We start from the raw sequence: 17461 nt of genomic DNA, 5'->3' as shown, positions 1-17461 counted from the left end.
TTGAGCACATAAGAGCCCTCTTCTTAGATATTACCCGAATTCAGCCTTTGGTTAATTCATTTTCCCATTGGTCACTTCCCTTTGGGGTTGCAAATGATAATTAACAGTTATTGCCTCTCTTTTTTTTTTTTTTTTTCTTTTTTCTTTTTTGGTTTTTCAAGACAGGGTTTCTCTGTGTAGCTTTGCGCCTTTTCCTGGAACTCACTTGGTAGCCCAGGCTGGCCTCGAACTCACAGAGATCCGCCTGCCTCTGCCTCCCGAGTGCTGGGATTAAAGGTGTGTGCCACCACCACCCGGCCAGTTATTGCCTCTCAATGTGACTCTTATCACCCCTCGGTTTGACCCTGGAAGCCTGGCTTTATATACCAGGACTTCCAGGGCATGGGACAGAGAAGAAAAAAGAGAATGGAAGAACTAGGTGGGTAAGAACTTGAGAGGAACAAACTGAGATGGGGAAGAACTAGGTTGTAGGGCTAGAAGAGAGTACTAGAGGGATGAGATGGAAGATGAGGAAGAGCCAGATGGGGAAGAACAAGATGAGGAAGAACAAGCTGAAAAGGACCTAGATGAGGCAGAATTAAGACGAGAGAATTAAGATAGGACTTAGATAAGTATTGAGAGAAATCAGGCAAGAAAGGAGCTAGGCACGAGAACAGAACTGAAGCTGTGTATAAAGGATGTTGTGCCAGAGGAATTAAAGCAAGTGGACTATAGAGCTCGGTGTGCTGAGATTCTATTTCCTGAAAATAGTCCTCGCCGTTAGTAGTTCTCTCTCCTGAGCCCCCTGGGATGCATAATATTGAGGCTGGTCTTATACAAGACCTGTGTGTATGTGTCTATGTGTTTGTGTGTGTGTGTGTGTGTGTGTGTGTCTATGAGCCTGTGTGTGTCCATGTGTGTGTGCGTGTGTGCACCTGTCTGTCTGTGTGCCTGTGCCTGTGTGTGTCTGTGTGTGTGTGTGTGTTTGTGTTTGCATGTGTGTGCGTTTGTGTGTGTGTGCGCATGCGCGTGCGCGTGTGTGCACGTGTGTGTTGTTTCCCTAGTTCTCTCTCTTTAACCACCCCTAACCTTCTCTTACCTGGCAAAGCCGACCCCTCTGCTGGCCCCACTAGTGTCTCGAAGGATCCGGGTGGAGATAACCTGGCCAAACGGCTTCAGCATCCCCTCCAGTTCTTGCTCATCCATCGACAGGGGGAGGTTTGAGATGTATAGATTTGTAGGGTCTTGCTCCTGTTGCTATGAAGATGAAAAGTGAAAAGTGAGGCTCACATCTTCATCCCATTCCACCCTCGGCCTCGTGTACAAAGTAACATTTGAGCCAGAGGTGGTCATGGACGGGAGGCAGAGGCGGGCGGAGCTCTGTGAGTTCGAGGCCAGCCTGGGCTACGGAGCGAGTTCCAGGACAGCCAGGGCTGCACGGAGAAACCCCATATCGAAAGACCAAAAATAAATGACATTTGAGAAAAGAAACACTAAGAGGGTTCCAAGCAAGGAGAATCTTAGCTGTTTGTAACAGCCAATCCCATCATCATGTACCGTATATCTAGCCCAGGAAGAAAAATTACAGTGATTACTATGTCTATTACTGTACAATCCAGTAATAAAGCCACCAACCGAGTCTGTGCCCTGTTAAGCCTGGCCCAGGGATTCGAGATTCCCTCAGACTGCCTCGTCAACTCCATAGTTCTGCATTCTTTCTCTCCCTCCCTTCCACCACAGCAGACTTGTCTACGTGGGAATGCCTGGTCCTTTGTGAGTGGAAGGGAAGAGGGAGGAAGAAACAGAGAGAGGGCCAGGTGTACTGCTGCTCAGTGGTTTACCTCAAGGTCTAGTCTCCCGGGAGCCCAAGGCTAAAGTGAGAGGCTGCATTGGGAGGGGGCGTGAGGTCAGGGATAGGGGCTGGTGTCCCCATACGGCGGAATGCACAGTGGCAATTCTGCCCCAGGGCTGGTTTTTTGTGTTTTTGTTTTTGAAATAATTTATTTATTTTTATTTAGTATGCACTGATGTTTTGCCTGCATGTATGTCTGTTGGAGGGTGTTGGATCCTGAAATTACAGACAGTTGTGAGCTTCCATGTGGTTGCTAGGAATTGAACCTGGGTCCTCTGGAAGAGCAGCCAGTGCTCTGAGCCATCTCTCCAGCACCCAGGCCTGGTGTTTTGTTTTTTTCTCCATGTATATGCGCATGTGTGGCTGTGTTTTGAGACAGGGTCTCACAATGTAGTCCTGGCTGGTTTGGAAGCTGCTGTGTAGCCAAGGATGAACGTGAATTCCTGATCCTTCTGTCTCCTTCTCTCAAGCTCTGTGATCACAGGCACGTTCGCAACGCCAGCCCCCAGAGCTGTGTTTTCAAGACTGTAAATCATTACTTGGCCTTCGGCAGTAGTTCCCCTAACCTTGATCCTATAACGTCTGTTTCCTTTGCTTCTCTCTAAAATCGGTTTGTTCTTACTTACAGCTATGGGTGTTTTCGCCTGCATGCATGTCTGTGTGCCATGTGTAGGCAGTGTTCGTGGGGGCCAGGAGAAGGTATGAGATCCCCTGGGACTGAGTTAGGATGGTTTTAAGGTACCAGGTGGGTGCTGGGAACTGGACTCAGGTCCTTTGTGAAAACAGCCAGTGCTCCTCTCTCCCTCTCCCTTCCTTCCTTCTTTCTTTCTTCCTCTCTCTCTCCTTTCTTCTTCTCTCTCTGTTCTCTCTTTCTCTCTTTCTTTCTTCCTTCCTTCCTTCCTTCCTTCCTTTCTTTCTTTCTTTCTTTCTTTCTTTCTTTCTTTCTTTCTTTCTTTCTTTCTTTCTCCCGAGACTAGTTCGCACTCTATCCTAGGCTGTCCTGGAACTCTCTGCGATCCTCTGCCTCCCAAGGACTGGGATCAGAGGCCTGAGCCATCATACCCTTAACCATTAGAGAAGAGAATGGCTGTCTTGGGGCTGGAGAGGTGGCTCAGCGGTTAAGAGCACTGGCTGCCCTTCCACAGGACCTGGGTTCTATCCCCTGTACCTACATGGGGACACACAACCCACTGTAACTCTAGTTCCAGGAATGGCTGCCTTATCAGGCTCTTCAAAGTATTTGAGATGCCTCAGCAAGGCAAGGGAACTGTCCTCCCCTGCTGGAGGGATTCGAGAAAGGCTTCTAGCTTTCTAGTGATTGACACTCGCAGCTCCAGGGAGCACTAAGCAAGAGGCTCAGTTCTAGCTTCCTCCCCTTCCCCCAGCCCTCTCCCAGCTCACTCCCTGCCCTATGGGAGTCCGGCAGGCCATGTAAAGCATTCTTCAGAACCCGAGCTGCACAGCTGCCTTCTTCAGAGAATGTTGCAAAACCATAACCATCTGTCCTAGGAAAGTGGGGCCCGGGCGGGGCAGGGAGGCAGCCGGAATGCGAGAGGCCTGGCCCTCCTGTCCGCCACACAAAGGGCGGTTGCCCCGCAGCTCCAGTAGACCTCGGTCTCTGTCCAGATGCTTCCAGAAATACCAGAAAGATGGCTCTGTGGTCAAGAGCACATTCTGGAGAGGACCTGAGTCCAGTTGCCATCACCCACATCAGGTAGCTCCAAGCTGCATGCACACGCACACACATACATATACAAACACACACATGCACATGCACACATACATACATACACATATACACACACATACATATACAAACACACACATGCACACATACATAGACACACACACACACATGCACGCATACATACACACGCACGCACGCACGCACGCACGCACGCGCACACACCCACCATAGACAATCCTTGCTCATCAACTTCATACTCGGAAGCACCGAGAGGCCCCACCCTGGAACTTCGGTGCTGACCGTAACCCCGGGAAAGCTGGCGTGGGCGTCCTCACCTTAGCCATCTGTGCCTGCACACCGCTGGCTTTCAGGGCGGTCACAGCCTTCTGCGCTGCTGAGGGACTGTCGAAGTCCACAAAGCCATAGCCTGGAACAGGGGAACAGCGTCACGGGGAGCTGGGGTGTGTGGGAGAGGAACGAGGCCCGGGCTTTTCAGGAGACAGAGGAGGAGTTATAGTCCGTGAGAGAGATGTAGCGGGGAGAAAGAGAAATTAAAAGTTTCCAGGCGACCCCTCACCCAGAGGTCAGGTCTGGCGAAGAGCACCAAAGGAAATGGAGTCCTTGTGTATCTGCCTTTCTCCTTCTCATTAAAAACCTGGGGCTTCAGACCCGACGTATGAAATCCGGGGCCGCGTGCACTCCTAAAGGCCCCCCATCTCTTCTCTAGACAGCCCCCAGAAATGCTGGGCCGGGAGAGACACAGCCGGGCAGGCAGTGCCCGATGGAAGCGGCCCGTCCCTGCCCATCCCGCTGTTCTTCCAGCTCCACCTGGAAATGCTCAAACCCCTCCGCAACTGGAAGAGAAACCGACTGGCCTGTCCGGTTTACAAGGACAAGTAGAGACAGTCTCTCCTGCATCCCCTTCCCACCCAGGCAGACAACGTGGGCCGGAGTGAGCTCCAGCCACCAGAGGGAGCTCCATGCAGGCTTCTGGCTGGCTGTCCCCAACAGCGTTCTCAGCTCTGGCTTTCTGGTCACCTATGGATCTTCAGGCCCCAAATCCTCCCACCTCCTCCCCGGCAGCGGCGCTCAGACGCCCCCGCAGCAGGAGGCAGAGGCGGAGGATGGCCTCTCCCCTCGGGCAGGCAGCGGGCAGATGCTTCTCACCTTTGCACTTGTTTGTGGTCTTGTCCAGTATGGCCTTGGTGGAGACAATCTTGCCATATCTAAAGGGAAGGAAAATGCAAAGCGATGAGCTGAGGACAGGGATTGAGAACGGGACAAAGAGCCTGGCATGGTGGCGCACACCTAGGCTACACAGAGTAAAGTAACAGGGCATGCGGGCGGTGGTGGCGCACGCCTTTAAACCCAGCGCTCAGGAAACAGAAGCAGGAGGATCTCTGTGAGTTCCAGGCCAGCCTGGTCTACAGAGCGAGTTCCAAGCCAACCAGACCTATATATATAGCTTTCTCCCCTCTCCCCAAAAAGCCAATTGTGTTAGTTTTCATCACTGTGACAAAATGCCTGTCATAAATACTTTTTAAGGGAGAAAAGATTTCTTCTGGTTCGTGGCTTCAGCCATCATGGCAGAGAGGATGAAGAAACTCACAGCATGGGAAAGGGAGGGAGGGAAAATACGTGAGTCTCCTCCCTTTCCCCTCTGTTCCATCTTACCCCCACCCCCACCCCATCTATGGGAGGGACTCACCTATATTCAGGGAAGATTTCCCTGCTTCAGTTTTATCTCCCTGGAAAACTATCCCTGTCATACCCAGACGTGTACTTCGGTAATCTCCAGGCTGGTGTGGTTTCCATGGAAATGTCCCCACACGTCCTGTGGCTGAACACTTGGTTCCTAGCTAATGACCCTGTTTCAGGAGGTGGCGCTGCACTGGACGGAACGGGCAGCCAGGACTTCACAGCGCAGCCCCACCTGGCTGCCCTTGGCTGACATCAGTGTCCTCCCGGCCACGATGGGCCGTGTCCCTCAAACTGGCCAGACAGACCCTTCTTCACAAATCCCTTTCTGTCACCACAAAGAGGAGAGTAACTACCACGCAGGGCTTCTCTATCTAATTACATCATTGAGATCAACTGTCACATTGTCCTTCACATCACCCTAACCCCTCAAAGGCACCACTTGAAAAAAGTCACTGCAATGGGAACACAATCATCTCCTTTAGCTAGGAATGTGGGGGGGAGGGGGAAAACAAGCTTGGCCACACCCACTTAAAGCACGTAAGGGCGGAACTCCAGGCAGAATTCCTTAAGGAACAGAAATGATTCTTTTTTTTTTTTTTTTTTTTTTTTGAGACAGGGTTTCTCTGTGTAGCCCTGGCTGTCTTAGAACTCACTCTGTAGACCAGGCTGGCCTCGAACTCACAGAGATCCTCCTGCTTCTGCTCCTTGAGTGATAGGATTAAAGGTGTGCACCACCATGCCTGGATAGCACCTTGATTCTACTTTTCTTTTCTTTTTTTTTTTAAGATTTATTTATTATGTATACAATGTTCTGTCTGCATATTTGCCTGAACACCAGAAGAGGGTATCAGATTTCATTACAGATGGTTGTGAGCCACCATGTGGGTGCTGGGAATTGAACTCAGGACCTCTGGAAGAGCAGCCAGTGCTTTTAGCCTCTGAGCCATCTCTCCAGCCCCTGATTCTACTTTTCTTTTACACAAATACCATTTATCCTATTAAAAATAATAAAATAAGCTGGGTGGGGGGATGGGGGGACACACCTTTAACCCCAGGGAGGAGGAGGAAGCAGTGACCCAGCTGTTGCCAGCTGCACTGGAAATTCAGGAGGCAGAGGCAGGTGGATCTCAGTGAGTTGGAGGCCAGCCTGACTTACAAAGCGAGTTCCAGGACAGCCAGAGCTACACAGAGAAACCCTGTCTTGAAAAACCAATTAATAATAATAATAATAATAATAAATAGGTGTTGAAAATAATGTTCAGCGGTTAGAGTACTGGCTGCTCTTCTAGAGGATCTGGGTTTGATTTCCAGCATCCAAATGGCAGCTCATAACTGTCTGTGACTCCAGTTCCAGAGGATCTAATACTCTCTTTTGGCCTCTGTGGGCACCAGGCATGTATGTGGTACACAGACATATATGCAGGCAAAACATCCATACACATAAAAAATAAAATTAAAAATAAACATTTTAAAATAATAAACATTTGTTCCTTGGAGCCCCTCTAACTGATCTCTTAGGTGCACGCCAGCTTGATCCCAAACTGCTCTGGCTCAAACCCTGGCTGGGCCACTTTTTAGCCAAGTGTGATCTTGGACAAGTCCTGTGGCCTCCTGTGTCTGGGCCTCACCACTGCATTCTTACCCCAACATACTTTCGTGCTAACGACTCCTTGTGTTCTTTGACCTGATTTCTCCATCCTTCTGCTGCCTCCATGAAAGAGTTAAATCAACCTGTGACATGATTTCACCCTACAGTTTATGAGCTCTCTACAGTTTATGTTTTTCGGCTCTTTGGAAATCCTTGTGGGCAGCGGGGGTCTGCACAGCCCCGGAGCTTCGGTCCTGAGGCAGTGCGGCTCTTGGCTTACATCAGGAGCATCTGTTAGGAAAAGCCGCTACACTCTATTCCAGTAGTGTGAAAAAATCTCAGACAGATCGCAGCCAGGAAGAGAGTCAAAGGACAAGGGCTGGGGGAGGGAACGGGGGACGGACAGATGGATGGACAGGACGGATGGACGGGATGGGAGGAGAGGAGGGGGGAGAAACGGTGGTGGGTATGTAAAATAAAGGAAGAAAATGTTATTTAAATAAAAGTTTAAAAAAGAACAAGGGCTGAACAGAAACAGTTGGCAGGAACTAAATTTGAAATTAATACCCCAAACAAGCATTAGATACATACATATCCCTAAAGATGTGATGACTACTTTGTTACCACTCCCGAGCCGCCCCACCCCCACCCCACCCCGGCCTTTTCAGGGGGGCTTCTGGGACCTAAAGCATTTAGCCAGGGAAGGCCCTGGAGGCTGGGAAAGAACAACTCGGTAAAAGGAGGTGGGACCAGTGGTCCTCGGGTCTTTTGAGGCTCCGGGCTTGGCCTCGAGCCCGAGGACACTCAAGCTGCTATCCCCAGCAAGGCCCCAGGGTGGAGCCTGCTGTGGCCCAGCAGCCTGAGACTGCGCTCAGAATTTCCAGTGCAGCTGGCAACAGCTGGGTCGCTGCTTCCTCCTCCTCCTCAGAAGGAGCCCCTTCCCGAGAACCACGAGTTCCAGTCTCAGGCCACACCTCTCCTTCCGGCCCACCAGAGTTTGGGATCCAGCAACCCAGGAAGAGATCACTGGGACAAAGGCAGGAAGTCCTTCTGAGCTGGAGAAACACCCTTTTCAGAGCGGCTCAGCTCCCTGCTCCCCTCCATCGGGCCCATCCGGGCTCTGCTGCCCTTCACTCCTCCATTTTTATTTGACTGACTTTTGTTTTGTTTTGTTTTTTTTAAGACAGGGTTTCTGGGGCTGGAGAGATGGCTCAGCAGTTAAGAGCACTGACTGCTCTTTCAGAGGACCGGGGATTCAATTCCCAGGACCCACATGGCAGCTCACCACTGTCTGTAACTCCAGGATGCAGCACACTCACACAGACATACATATAGGTAAAACACCAATAAAATAAGTAAGACAGGGTTTCTCTGTGTAGCTCCAGCTGTCCCGGAACTCACCCTGTAGACCAGGCTGGCTTCGAACTCACACAGATCCACCTGCCTCTGCCTCCTTGGTGTTGGGACTAAAGGCCTGCGCCACCACCACCCGACTGTTTGACTGGTTTTTAAAAAGATTTCCTTATTTCCGATTACATGTGTCTGTGTGGCTATGTGCCTGGGACTACCTGAGGTGCTTGGCTGCAGTTATAGGCAACTGAGCTGCCCGATGTGGGACCAAACTCCGGTCTTCTTCAAAAGCACTTTGTGTTCTTAACCACGGAACCACCTTTCCAGGTCCCTGATTTTTTTTTAGACAGGGTCTCATTCTAGAGTCCTGGCTGGCCCGAGGCAGATCCTCCCTCATGCTCCCTGACTGTATGAGCACAGCATGAGCCCCACAGCCAGCTCAAGCCGGCTTCTTCCCACTCCAGTTCTGGACTCCCGTCTCCCATCCTACATGCTGACCCTGACTAGTTCCTGGAAGGGCAAATGAAAGCCTCAAAGAACAGGGAAGCCAAAGTCTCTTAGACTAGGATGTCGCCCCCAGGTAGAGTGCTTGCAACACACAAGGCCTCCAGTTTGCTGTGCAGCAGAGGACTTTGAACCCCTCACCTTCCTGACTCCATCTCCTGACTGCTGAGATTACAGGCATGGACCTCTATGCCCAGTATGAAAACCTTATACTATTATCAACAATAGCTTCACAGATGGGTACCCTGTGACCCAGCAATACACCCAACATGAATATGTACATATATACACACCAGGGTGTAGGTTTCCAGCCCAGTTTGCGTTCATAATAGCCACAAGCTGGTAATAATGCAAATATTAGCAACAATATGGTGGGCGATTGATTCTATAAAGCAACAGGAACAGCTAGTTCCGGGCCTGGAGAGATGGCTCAGCAGCTAAGAGCACTGGCTGCTCCTGCAGAGAACCAGAGTTGGATTCCTCATGGCTCGAACCTGCTTGTGACTTGAGTTCCAGGACATCCACACATGTGGCACACGTAAATTCACATAAGCACATACACATACATGTAAATAAAAATATAGCCAGGTATGGTGGTGCATGCCTTTAATTCCAGAACTTGAAATGTAGACACAAGAGGATAAGGAGTTCAAGGCCAACCTAGACTATATGATATCCTGTTTTAAACACACACACACACACACACACACACACACACACGCACGCACGCACGCACGCACGCACACACTCACGCACCATAGAGAATAAGTGACTATTTCTTTCAAAGCGTGTGATGGTAAGTGTTAACTGTCAACTTGACAAGATCTGGAATCACCCAGGAGACGGGCACCTGCATCCCTGTTGAGGGCCTTACCCACTGTGGGTAGTGCTGTCCCCGGGCTGGGATCCAGGACTACGTTAGCAGAGAAAGGGGGCTGAGGGGCAGCAAGCCCCTGCTCCCCTTCCGTCCTGGGTGTGAGTGTGATGTGACCAGCTGCCTCCAGCTCCTCCATCTGGGCTTCCTCGGCATGACGGCATGACGGACGGCACCTCAAGCTCTGAGACAAGGGCACCCTTTTCTCTCTTAAGCTGATTTTGTCTGAGGCCAGCCTAGGATCCATGAGACACAGTCTCAAAACAACAGAGCCAAAAAGGCGACAAGGGAGGATTCTGAGATTCTGTGTCGTGACTAAATGCTGTGACCAAGGCAGAAGCACAGCGCACCTGCAATGCGAGCTGAGAGCGTGTGACAAGACGCCAGCGATCGCAATCCGTGCCGCCCCCGGAAGCCTTCCTACCGGGCCCACAACTTACGGCTGACAGAGCTTGACGAGGTCCTGGTCCGTCGTGCCCGGCTGCAGCCCTCGAATATACAGGTTGGTCTTGCTCAGCTGGTCATGGCCGTTGCCCCCGATGCTGCTGTTGGAGGTGCCGTTCCTCGGACTGGGCGGTGCCATCTGCTGAGACAGTGACACATACGGCTGCGGGGAGACACAGAGGTCAGAAGGTCAGGAAGACTGTACACGTGCGCAGACGGACTCCCCGTGAAACGGGATGCACAACGTCAGCAGTAATGAACTCGAAAGGGAACGAGACAGTAAAAAGAAGAACGATGACAGACGGATGAGATGGCTCAGCAGGTCAGGCTGCTTGCGACCAAACCTAATGAGCGGGGCTTGATGCACACGGGGAGGGGAAAGAACAGACTAAAAGTTGACCTCTGACCTCCACATGTGCACTGTGGCACACACACATACATGCACACACACACAATAAATATATAACATAAAAATTACAGCCAGGTGGTGGTGGTGCACGCCTTTAATCCCAGCATTCAGGAGGCAGAGGCAGGAGGATCTCTGTGAGTTTGAGACCAGCCTGGTCTCCAGGACAGCCAGGGCTACACAGAGAAACCCTGTCTTGAAAAACAAAAACAAGCAAACAAGCTGGATGTGATATCACACATTTGGAGGCAGAGGCAGGAGGATCTCTGTGAGTTCGAGACCAGCCTGGTCAGCCTGGTCAACAAAGTGAACTCCAGGCCAGCCAAGTCTCCATGGTGAGACCCTGTCTCAAAAAACAAACAACAATAAAGAATCCAAGAGAGAAGAAAATCAAGAAGTCCCCTTAAGCAACACTCATCTAACTTCCCAAAGGAAATTACTTAGATGGTGCAAACCAACTACGCTCACCTAATCAGTAAGAGAAAATGAGGGTATATGTGTCAACAACTAATAAACTGAAATATTCTTACCGGAAGAATTTTGCTCAAAGCCCTACACTGAATTGTTACAATTCAAAAATCTTTTGTGGGGGCTGGAGAGATGGCTCAGCCGTTAAGAACACTGACTGCTATTCCAGAGGACCTGAGTTCAAGTCCCAGCACCCACATGGCAGCTCACAGCTGTCTGTGACTCCAGTTCCAGTTCCATAAGCAAAACATCAATGCACATAAAATAAAATAATTAAAAAAAAAATCTTTTGTGTCATTTCTGCTTGAAACAGGGTCCCATATATCCAAGGTGTTCTTAAACTGCTCGACCTATGTTCCCTCAGCGCTGGAATTCTGTACGTGTGCGACCACACCAGCCTACAGTTCAAAACTCCAGTGGCCACTCATCTGCCACCAAATTCACTCTTGACCTGGGGCCCTAAACTGCATTATGAACCATCAGGGCAAGAGAAATCCTTCCCACGCATGAAACCTAAGTTCCTGGTGCGTATTAACATAGGAATTGAAGAGGAGAAATCATCTTACAGGATAACTTCATTACTCACTTAAAGTCTAAACAGTCTCACAGATGCACCCAGTGACCGGACTTTAAAATTGTGACGGCAGCCTGGTATAAATGATCCATATAACTTGTCCTGAAGCTAGAGGCCTCTATGGCATGTAACAGATATTTTTGCTTGGGTTCCAAGTCATAATACCTCCAAATAAGAGGAGGTCCACATTGCGGAGCGACAATTCCCCAGGGATTACCCATGAGACCCTCAGGCTATTCCAGTCATTCAATGGATACCTGACCTGCCAACTGCATATAACCACTAATTGATCCTGTGAGGAAACAGATTAATAAAACGGGTGGGACATTTCACAACGCCTTTTAATTTGTGCAGGTGCCGGGGATTGAACCCAGGCCTTGACTATATGCTAGGCAAGGGCTAAACCTCAGTCTTTTTTACTTTTTATTTTAAAGCATGGGTTACGCCCTCCACCTTCAAAATCCAACTTGGTAAACCAGTGGGTTTTATCTGGGTTACTTCACCCCAGCCCACCCCAGCCCACCCCAGCCCACCCCAGCCCACCCCAGCCCACCCCAGCCCACCCCAGCCCACCCCAGCATAGAACTGGATCCAGAAAGCTGGGCACCCGGAGCACACGGCACAACACACACAGGTAGCTCAACAGGGGTGGGGTGGGGGAGGGGGTGTCTTTTCCAGGCAGACTGGCTGGTCTGAGCCTGTTCTGGGCGTCTCTTCTTGCTTGAGACCATCTCTTCACAGACCTTACCACTTATATAAGCCCGTGTGAGCTTATTTATACAACCCAGGGTGACCCCAGACTCCTCCTGAGCCAGCCTCTACAGCTGAGTGTAGGATCATGTCCGGCCGTCATATATCTGAACACACTCCCACCAGGAGTTCACAAGTTAGAGCTCACCACCTAGAAAAGCAGCTGAGTGTAAAACGTGGGCTTAGAGAGAATCTGAGCAAAATGGCAAAAGAGCAAGAAGGAATACGTTCCCAAGAGAAGTTCTGAAAAGACGTCTATGTTACGCCTCCCCCGGCCTCCCCACCCACAAAGGACAAGCAGAAAGAAGAGTGAGCTCTGAGGACAACACAGATCACCCCTGCTGATGAGTGCTGTATCAACCAGAACAAGAGAGTCCTCTTGAGAAGTGAGAAAATGCCCCCACCACACCTGCCTGTGGGCAAGCCTATGTTTTTTTTTGTTGTTTTTTTTTTTTTTTTTTCTTGATTAATGATTGATTTGGGAAGACCCAGCAGCCCACTGTGGGTGGTGCCTCCCCTGGGCAGTGGTCTAGCATAGAATAAGAAAACAGGCTGAGCAAGCCATGGGGAGCAAGCCAGTGAGCAACATTCCTCCATGGCCTCTGCTTCAGTTCCTGCCTCCAGGTTGCTGCCCTGCCCTCCCTGGATGAAGGTAAAGCTATAAGATGAAATAAACCCCTTAGTGGTCATGGTGTTTTATCATAGCAATAGAAACCCTACGACATAGGTCTCCACACCCATCGAGATGATGATAATAAAAACAACTCAGGGAAGGGCAGGTGAGGATATGAACAGAAACCCTGGGGCACCGCATGTGAGGCTGAGAAACAAGGCAGTCACTCTTTGTGCCTGTTCACTTGTTTCAGACAGGGTCTCAGGAAGCCTGGGTTTGTGGTGGGATCATCTTTTTGTATGCTACAAAGACTGGTTTAAGCCGGGCGGTGGTGGCTCACGCCTTTAATCCCAGCACTCGGGAGGCAGAGCCAGGCGGATCTCTGTGAGTTCGAGGCCAGCCTGGGCTACCAAGTGAGTTCCAGGAAAAGGCGCAAAGCTACACAGAGAAACCCTGTCTCGAAAAAACCAAAAAAAAAAAAAAAAAGACTGGTTTAATGGAGAGCTGAATGGCCAATGGCTAGGCAGGAGAGACTAGGCAGGACTTCACTTCCGGGGAAAGAGAGGAACTCAGAATCTAGGTGCAGAGGAGATGCCAAGGAGACGCTGAAGAGGTCAGACCACGTGGCAGAATATAGATTAATAAAAGCAGGTTAAGTTCTAAGAGCTGGTGGGACAAGCCTAAGCTAATGGCCAAGCTTTCATAATTAAAATTGTCTCTGTGTCGTTATTTGTGAGCTGGTGGTCCAAATAAAAGTCTGACTACACAGGCTTGCCTTGCCTGCTTTGGGTTAGTAACTCTGGATGTCCTTGAACTCCTGATCCTCCTGCCTCTGCTTCCCAATGCGGACTACAGCTGTGCCCCATCATATCCAACTTTCTGTAACAATCCAAAAAGTACCCATCACGTGTAATTCCATGTGGTCACCTCAACAACTCTGTGAGGAGGGACAGGAAATGTGTTATTTATTCCCTTTTTAATATGTGGAAACCAGGTATATTGGTTCACACATAAACACATAATTAAAACATAAAAATGAGGGGCTGGGGAGAGATGGCTCAGCAGTTCACAGCACTGACTGCTCTTGCAGAGGACCAGGATTGATTCCCAGCACCCACACGGCAGCCCACAATAGTCTATAACTCTGGTTCCAAGGACTCTGATGCCTTTTTCTGGCCTCCTCAGGTACCAAGCATGTACACAGTGCACATACATACATACATACATCTAAAAAAAAATTTTTTTTTGAGGCAGGGTTTCACTGTGTAACCCGGAATTCACTGTCCTGGAATTTGCTCTGTAGACCAGGCTGTCCTCAAGCTCACAGAGATCTGCCTGGCTCTGCTGGGATTAAAGGCGAGTGCCACCAATGTTCAATGTCATCCTCAGCTACACAGCAAGCTTGAGGTCAGCCCCAGTGAAACTCATGGGGACACATGAAATCACAAAGGGGGATCCAGGAAGAAGAAAGGGACTAGTGGGTAGTAGATTGTGTGTGTGATAGAAATACACTATACAGATGTATAAAAATGACATAGTGAGCAGATCTCTGAATTTGAAACTACCCTGGTCTATAGAGTGAGCTCTAGGACAGGCAGACAGAGAAACCCTGTCTCAAAAAATAAAAGAAGAAAGAAAGAAAGAAAGAAAATCCAAATAAGGCAAACGTGCTATGGTCAGCTCTTTTATTTTGAAGGGGTGAAGTACTAGGGTACCTGTGTGATTAGAGGATAACTCCCAGGAGTCAATCCGCTCCTTTACCATGTGGGTTCCAGACTCAGGCTTGTGACAAACACGTCACCAGCATTTACCTGCCTTTGAACCCACAGGTTTCCTATCCATCATTTTCTTTTGTAATTTATTAATTGAAGAAATTGAGTCAGTTGACACATTTAATAACCATCTAAGTATTTACTGTGTAGAAGAGAATGTTGCCCAACATGGGGGCACCTACATCCACTAAGACCTGAGAAAGCTTTAAAGAGGTTCAAAGCACACAACAAACGGAGGCAGATGTGGCTTCCTTGTCTCGTGTCTCTCATGCCGGCTGCAGTATGAGGCTCATCTCCTGGGCGCACACAGGACGCAGTACAGAGAGCGGCCTCTCCCAGCCGCTGCTGCAGGCTTGAGCCGCCCTTGGGAGCTCTTCCGGGGCACTGCATGGCAGGTTTGGGGTTTTGCTCATGCAGACAGAAAAGGTTACAGATGCTCCGTAAAGACAGATCCAGACAGGAAAAATCTCTAAACAGGTTACAGTGTGTTTAAAAATGTACAAAAGCTTGTGTGTGTGTGTGGGGGGGGGGGGTAATAGACAACCATAAAGTATATAAATATAGTTTTAAAACAATAAAGTCCTTAAAAAGGAAGTAATATAGAAGAAAAAAAGCCACCGGGTGGTGGTGGTGGTGGTGGTGGTGCATGCCCCTAATCCCAGCAAGATCCAGGACAGGCACCAAAACTACACAGAGAAACTCTGTCTTGAAAAACCAAAAAATAGCCGGGCGGTGGTGGCACACGCCTTTAATCCCAGCACACGGGAGGCAGAGTCAGGCGGATCTCTGTGAATTCAAGGCCAGCCTGGGCTACCAAGTGAGTTCCAGGAAAGGCACAAAGCTACACAGAGAAACCCTGTCTCGAAAAAACCAAAAAAAAGAAAATACAGAAAAGAAAAGAAAAACAAAAAAATAAAGAAATAAATGTAATATATAATTAAGAAATACAGTTAATAGTCATCTAAAATAGTCAAACTTATAGTCATGTTAGGTATGTTTTCAAGGTCACAAACAGATATATTTAAATAGATAGATGGATGGCCTTAAAACACTTCAAAGAACTACAGAAAATGGCATATAAAATGTTTTAGTAATAGAAGGCTTTTTATGACAATGAGACACATCTGCTTCTGGCAGCACCAATCTACGTCAGAGAAGATGATGGGCATTGAAGAAACTCCATATGGAGTTTACTCTCTCTGTGGCAAAAGTTAGCCACTGGGCAAGAAACTGCCCTTACCTCAACTGCTGACAGTATGCTGTCCAAACTGGACAAGCAGGACACAAAAGAAAGTGACTGCCAAACTTTGCCAAGACAAGGTGGAACAGTCCTTCAGAATTCCCTGCTTCTCAAAAATGTCTGTCAGCTATTCTAGACCTGTAGGCCAAAGATGGATGCCCCAAGGTTATAGAAGAATTTTGAGTGACTGATGTCCCTGTCAATAGGTAACATTTCACCCTTCTGGGGTCTTCAATGGAGTTAAAGACTAAGTAGTTAGACTTAAAGTTTTCCTTAATTATGAAAAATAAATAAATTAGGTATAAAACTTTAGACTCACAAAGATAAGATAGATAGTATTTTCTCTAAATTTGCCAAATACAAATGGACTGGATATTGTAACTATAATTCTTACTTAATAACTGTTTTTGTTGTATATAATTTTACTGTGTTAAAATTAAAACCTTCCTTTTTTATTTAGACAAAAAGGGGGAAATGTGGAATATTACTTTACACTATGTGAATATATGTTGCTGTGATTGGTTTAATAAAGAAGCTGACTGGCCACTAGCTAGATAGGATGAGGTTAGGTGGGAGAACCTGACTTAGGACACTGGGAAGAAGGGCAGAGTCAGGAGTCACCAGCAAGACTCAGAGAGGAAGCAGGAAGTGCAAGATGAAAGAGAGGTAACGCCACGTGGAAGAATGTAAATTAATAGAAATGGGTTTATTTAAAATATAAGAGCTAGTTAGTTAATAAGCCTGAGCTATTGACTGAGCATTTATAACTAAAAATGAGTCTCTGTGTGGTTATTTGGGAGTGGCTGCTAGGACAGAAAAACTGCCTAGAGGAATCTATAACTAAGTAACTAATGGTGCAACGTGTGGAGATAACTATGAAGAAATGCAAAATCAGAGAGAGGTTGAACCAGGTATAGTGGTACGTGCCTTAAATCGCAGAACTTGGGATTGAAGGAGAGGATTGAGGCCAGCCTGGGCTATAATGTGAGACCATCTCAAAAAAAGAAAAAGGCAGAAAGCCAGCAAGATGGTTCATCAGGTAAAGGTGCCTGCTCCTGAGGACAAAGAACTGTGTTTGATTCCCAGGATCCACATGGCAGAAACAGAGAACCAGCTCCTTCAAGTTGTCCTCTGACCTCCAAGCTCGTAAGAAAGTTAAGGCAGCCAGTAGTGTGGCGATGATTTCACACACCTTTAATCCCAGCACTCAGAAGGCAGAGGCAGGCGGATCTCTGAACTGGAGGCCAGCCTGGTGTACAGTTCAAATTCTAGGACAGCCAGAGCTACAGAAAAACCTTATCTAGGAAAAAATACAATAAATAAAATAAAAAAATAAACAAGTGAAAAAAAGTAAAGGTACCGTTTCTACTTTGCAGAGATGAAGAAAGGGGGTCTCGGCCTTTCTCGGGGTTACATAATTCATATGGAGTGAAGTCTTGCTTTGTGAGTGTGTGCGTGTGTGTGTGTGCCTGTGCGTGCATTCACGTTTGAGTATGGGTGCTTACGTGCAGTGCTGTGTATGTGGAGGTCAGAAGACAACCGCGGGTGTTGTGTATATGGAGGTGTGGGTTCTCACTGTCCACCTCAAGACAGTGTCTTTCTCATCCGTGGCCACACATGCTCGGTCAGGTGGTGCCCTGGGGGTTTTCTGTGTCCACT

General features: G+C 48.5%; 1 protein-coding gene across 4 annotated transcripts in view; it reads right to left on the bottom strand.

Annotated features, from left to right (window-relative positions):
* Positions 1–17461, bottom strand: part of Rbms2 (RNA binding motif single stranded interacting protein 2) — a 55161-nt gene that overhangs the window by 14371 nt on the left and 23329 nt on the right. For all 4 annotated transcript variants that reach the window (XM_037196677.1, XM_037196675.1, XM_037196676.1 and 1 more), the window contains 4 exons: positions 9976–10142; positions 4686–4744; positions 3854–3945; positions 1079–1236 (listed from right to left, as the gene is read on the bottom strand). In XM_037196677.1, the coding sequence (XP_037052572.1) occupies positions 1079–1236; positions 3854–3945; positions 4686–4744; positions 9976–10118 (452 nt within the window). In that variant the 5' untranslated portion in view covers positions 10119–10142. The remainder of the gene's footprint in view (positions 1–1078; positions 1237–3853; positions 3946–4685; positions 4745–9975; positions 10143–17461) is intronic.

This window comes from Peromyscus leucopus, chromosome 18 (genome assembly GCF_004664715.2).
Source record: "Peromyscus leucopus breed LL Stock chromosome 18, UCI_PerLeu_2.1, whole genome shotgun sequence".
NCBI classification, from domain to species: Eukaryota; Metazoa; Chordata; class Mammalia; order Rodentia; family Cricetidae; genus Peromyscus; species Peromyscus leucopus.
The sequence above is the reverse complement of the archived record's forward strand: the minus strand, read 5'-3'. Positions and strand labels throughout refer to the sequence as shown.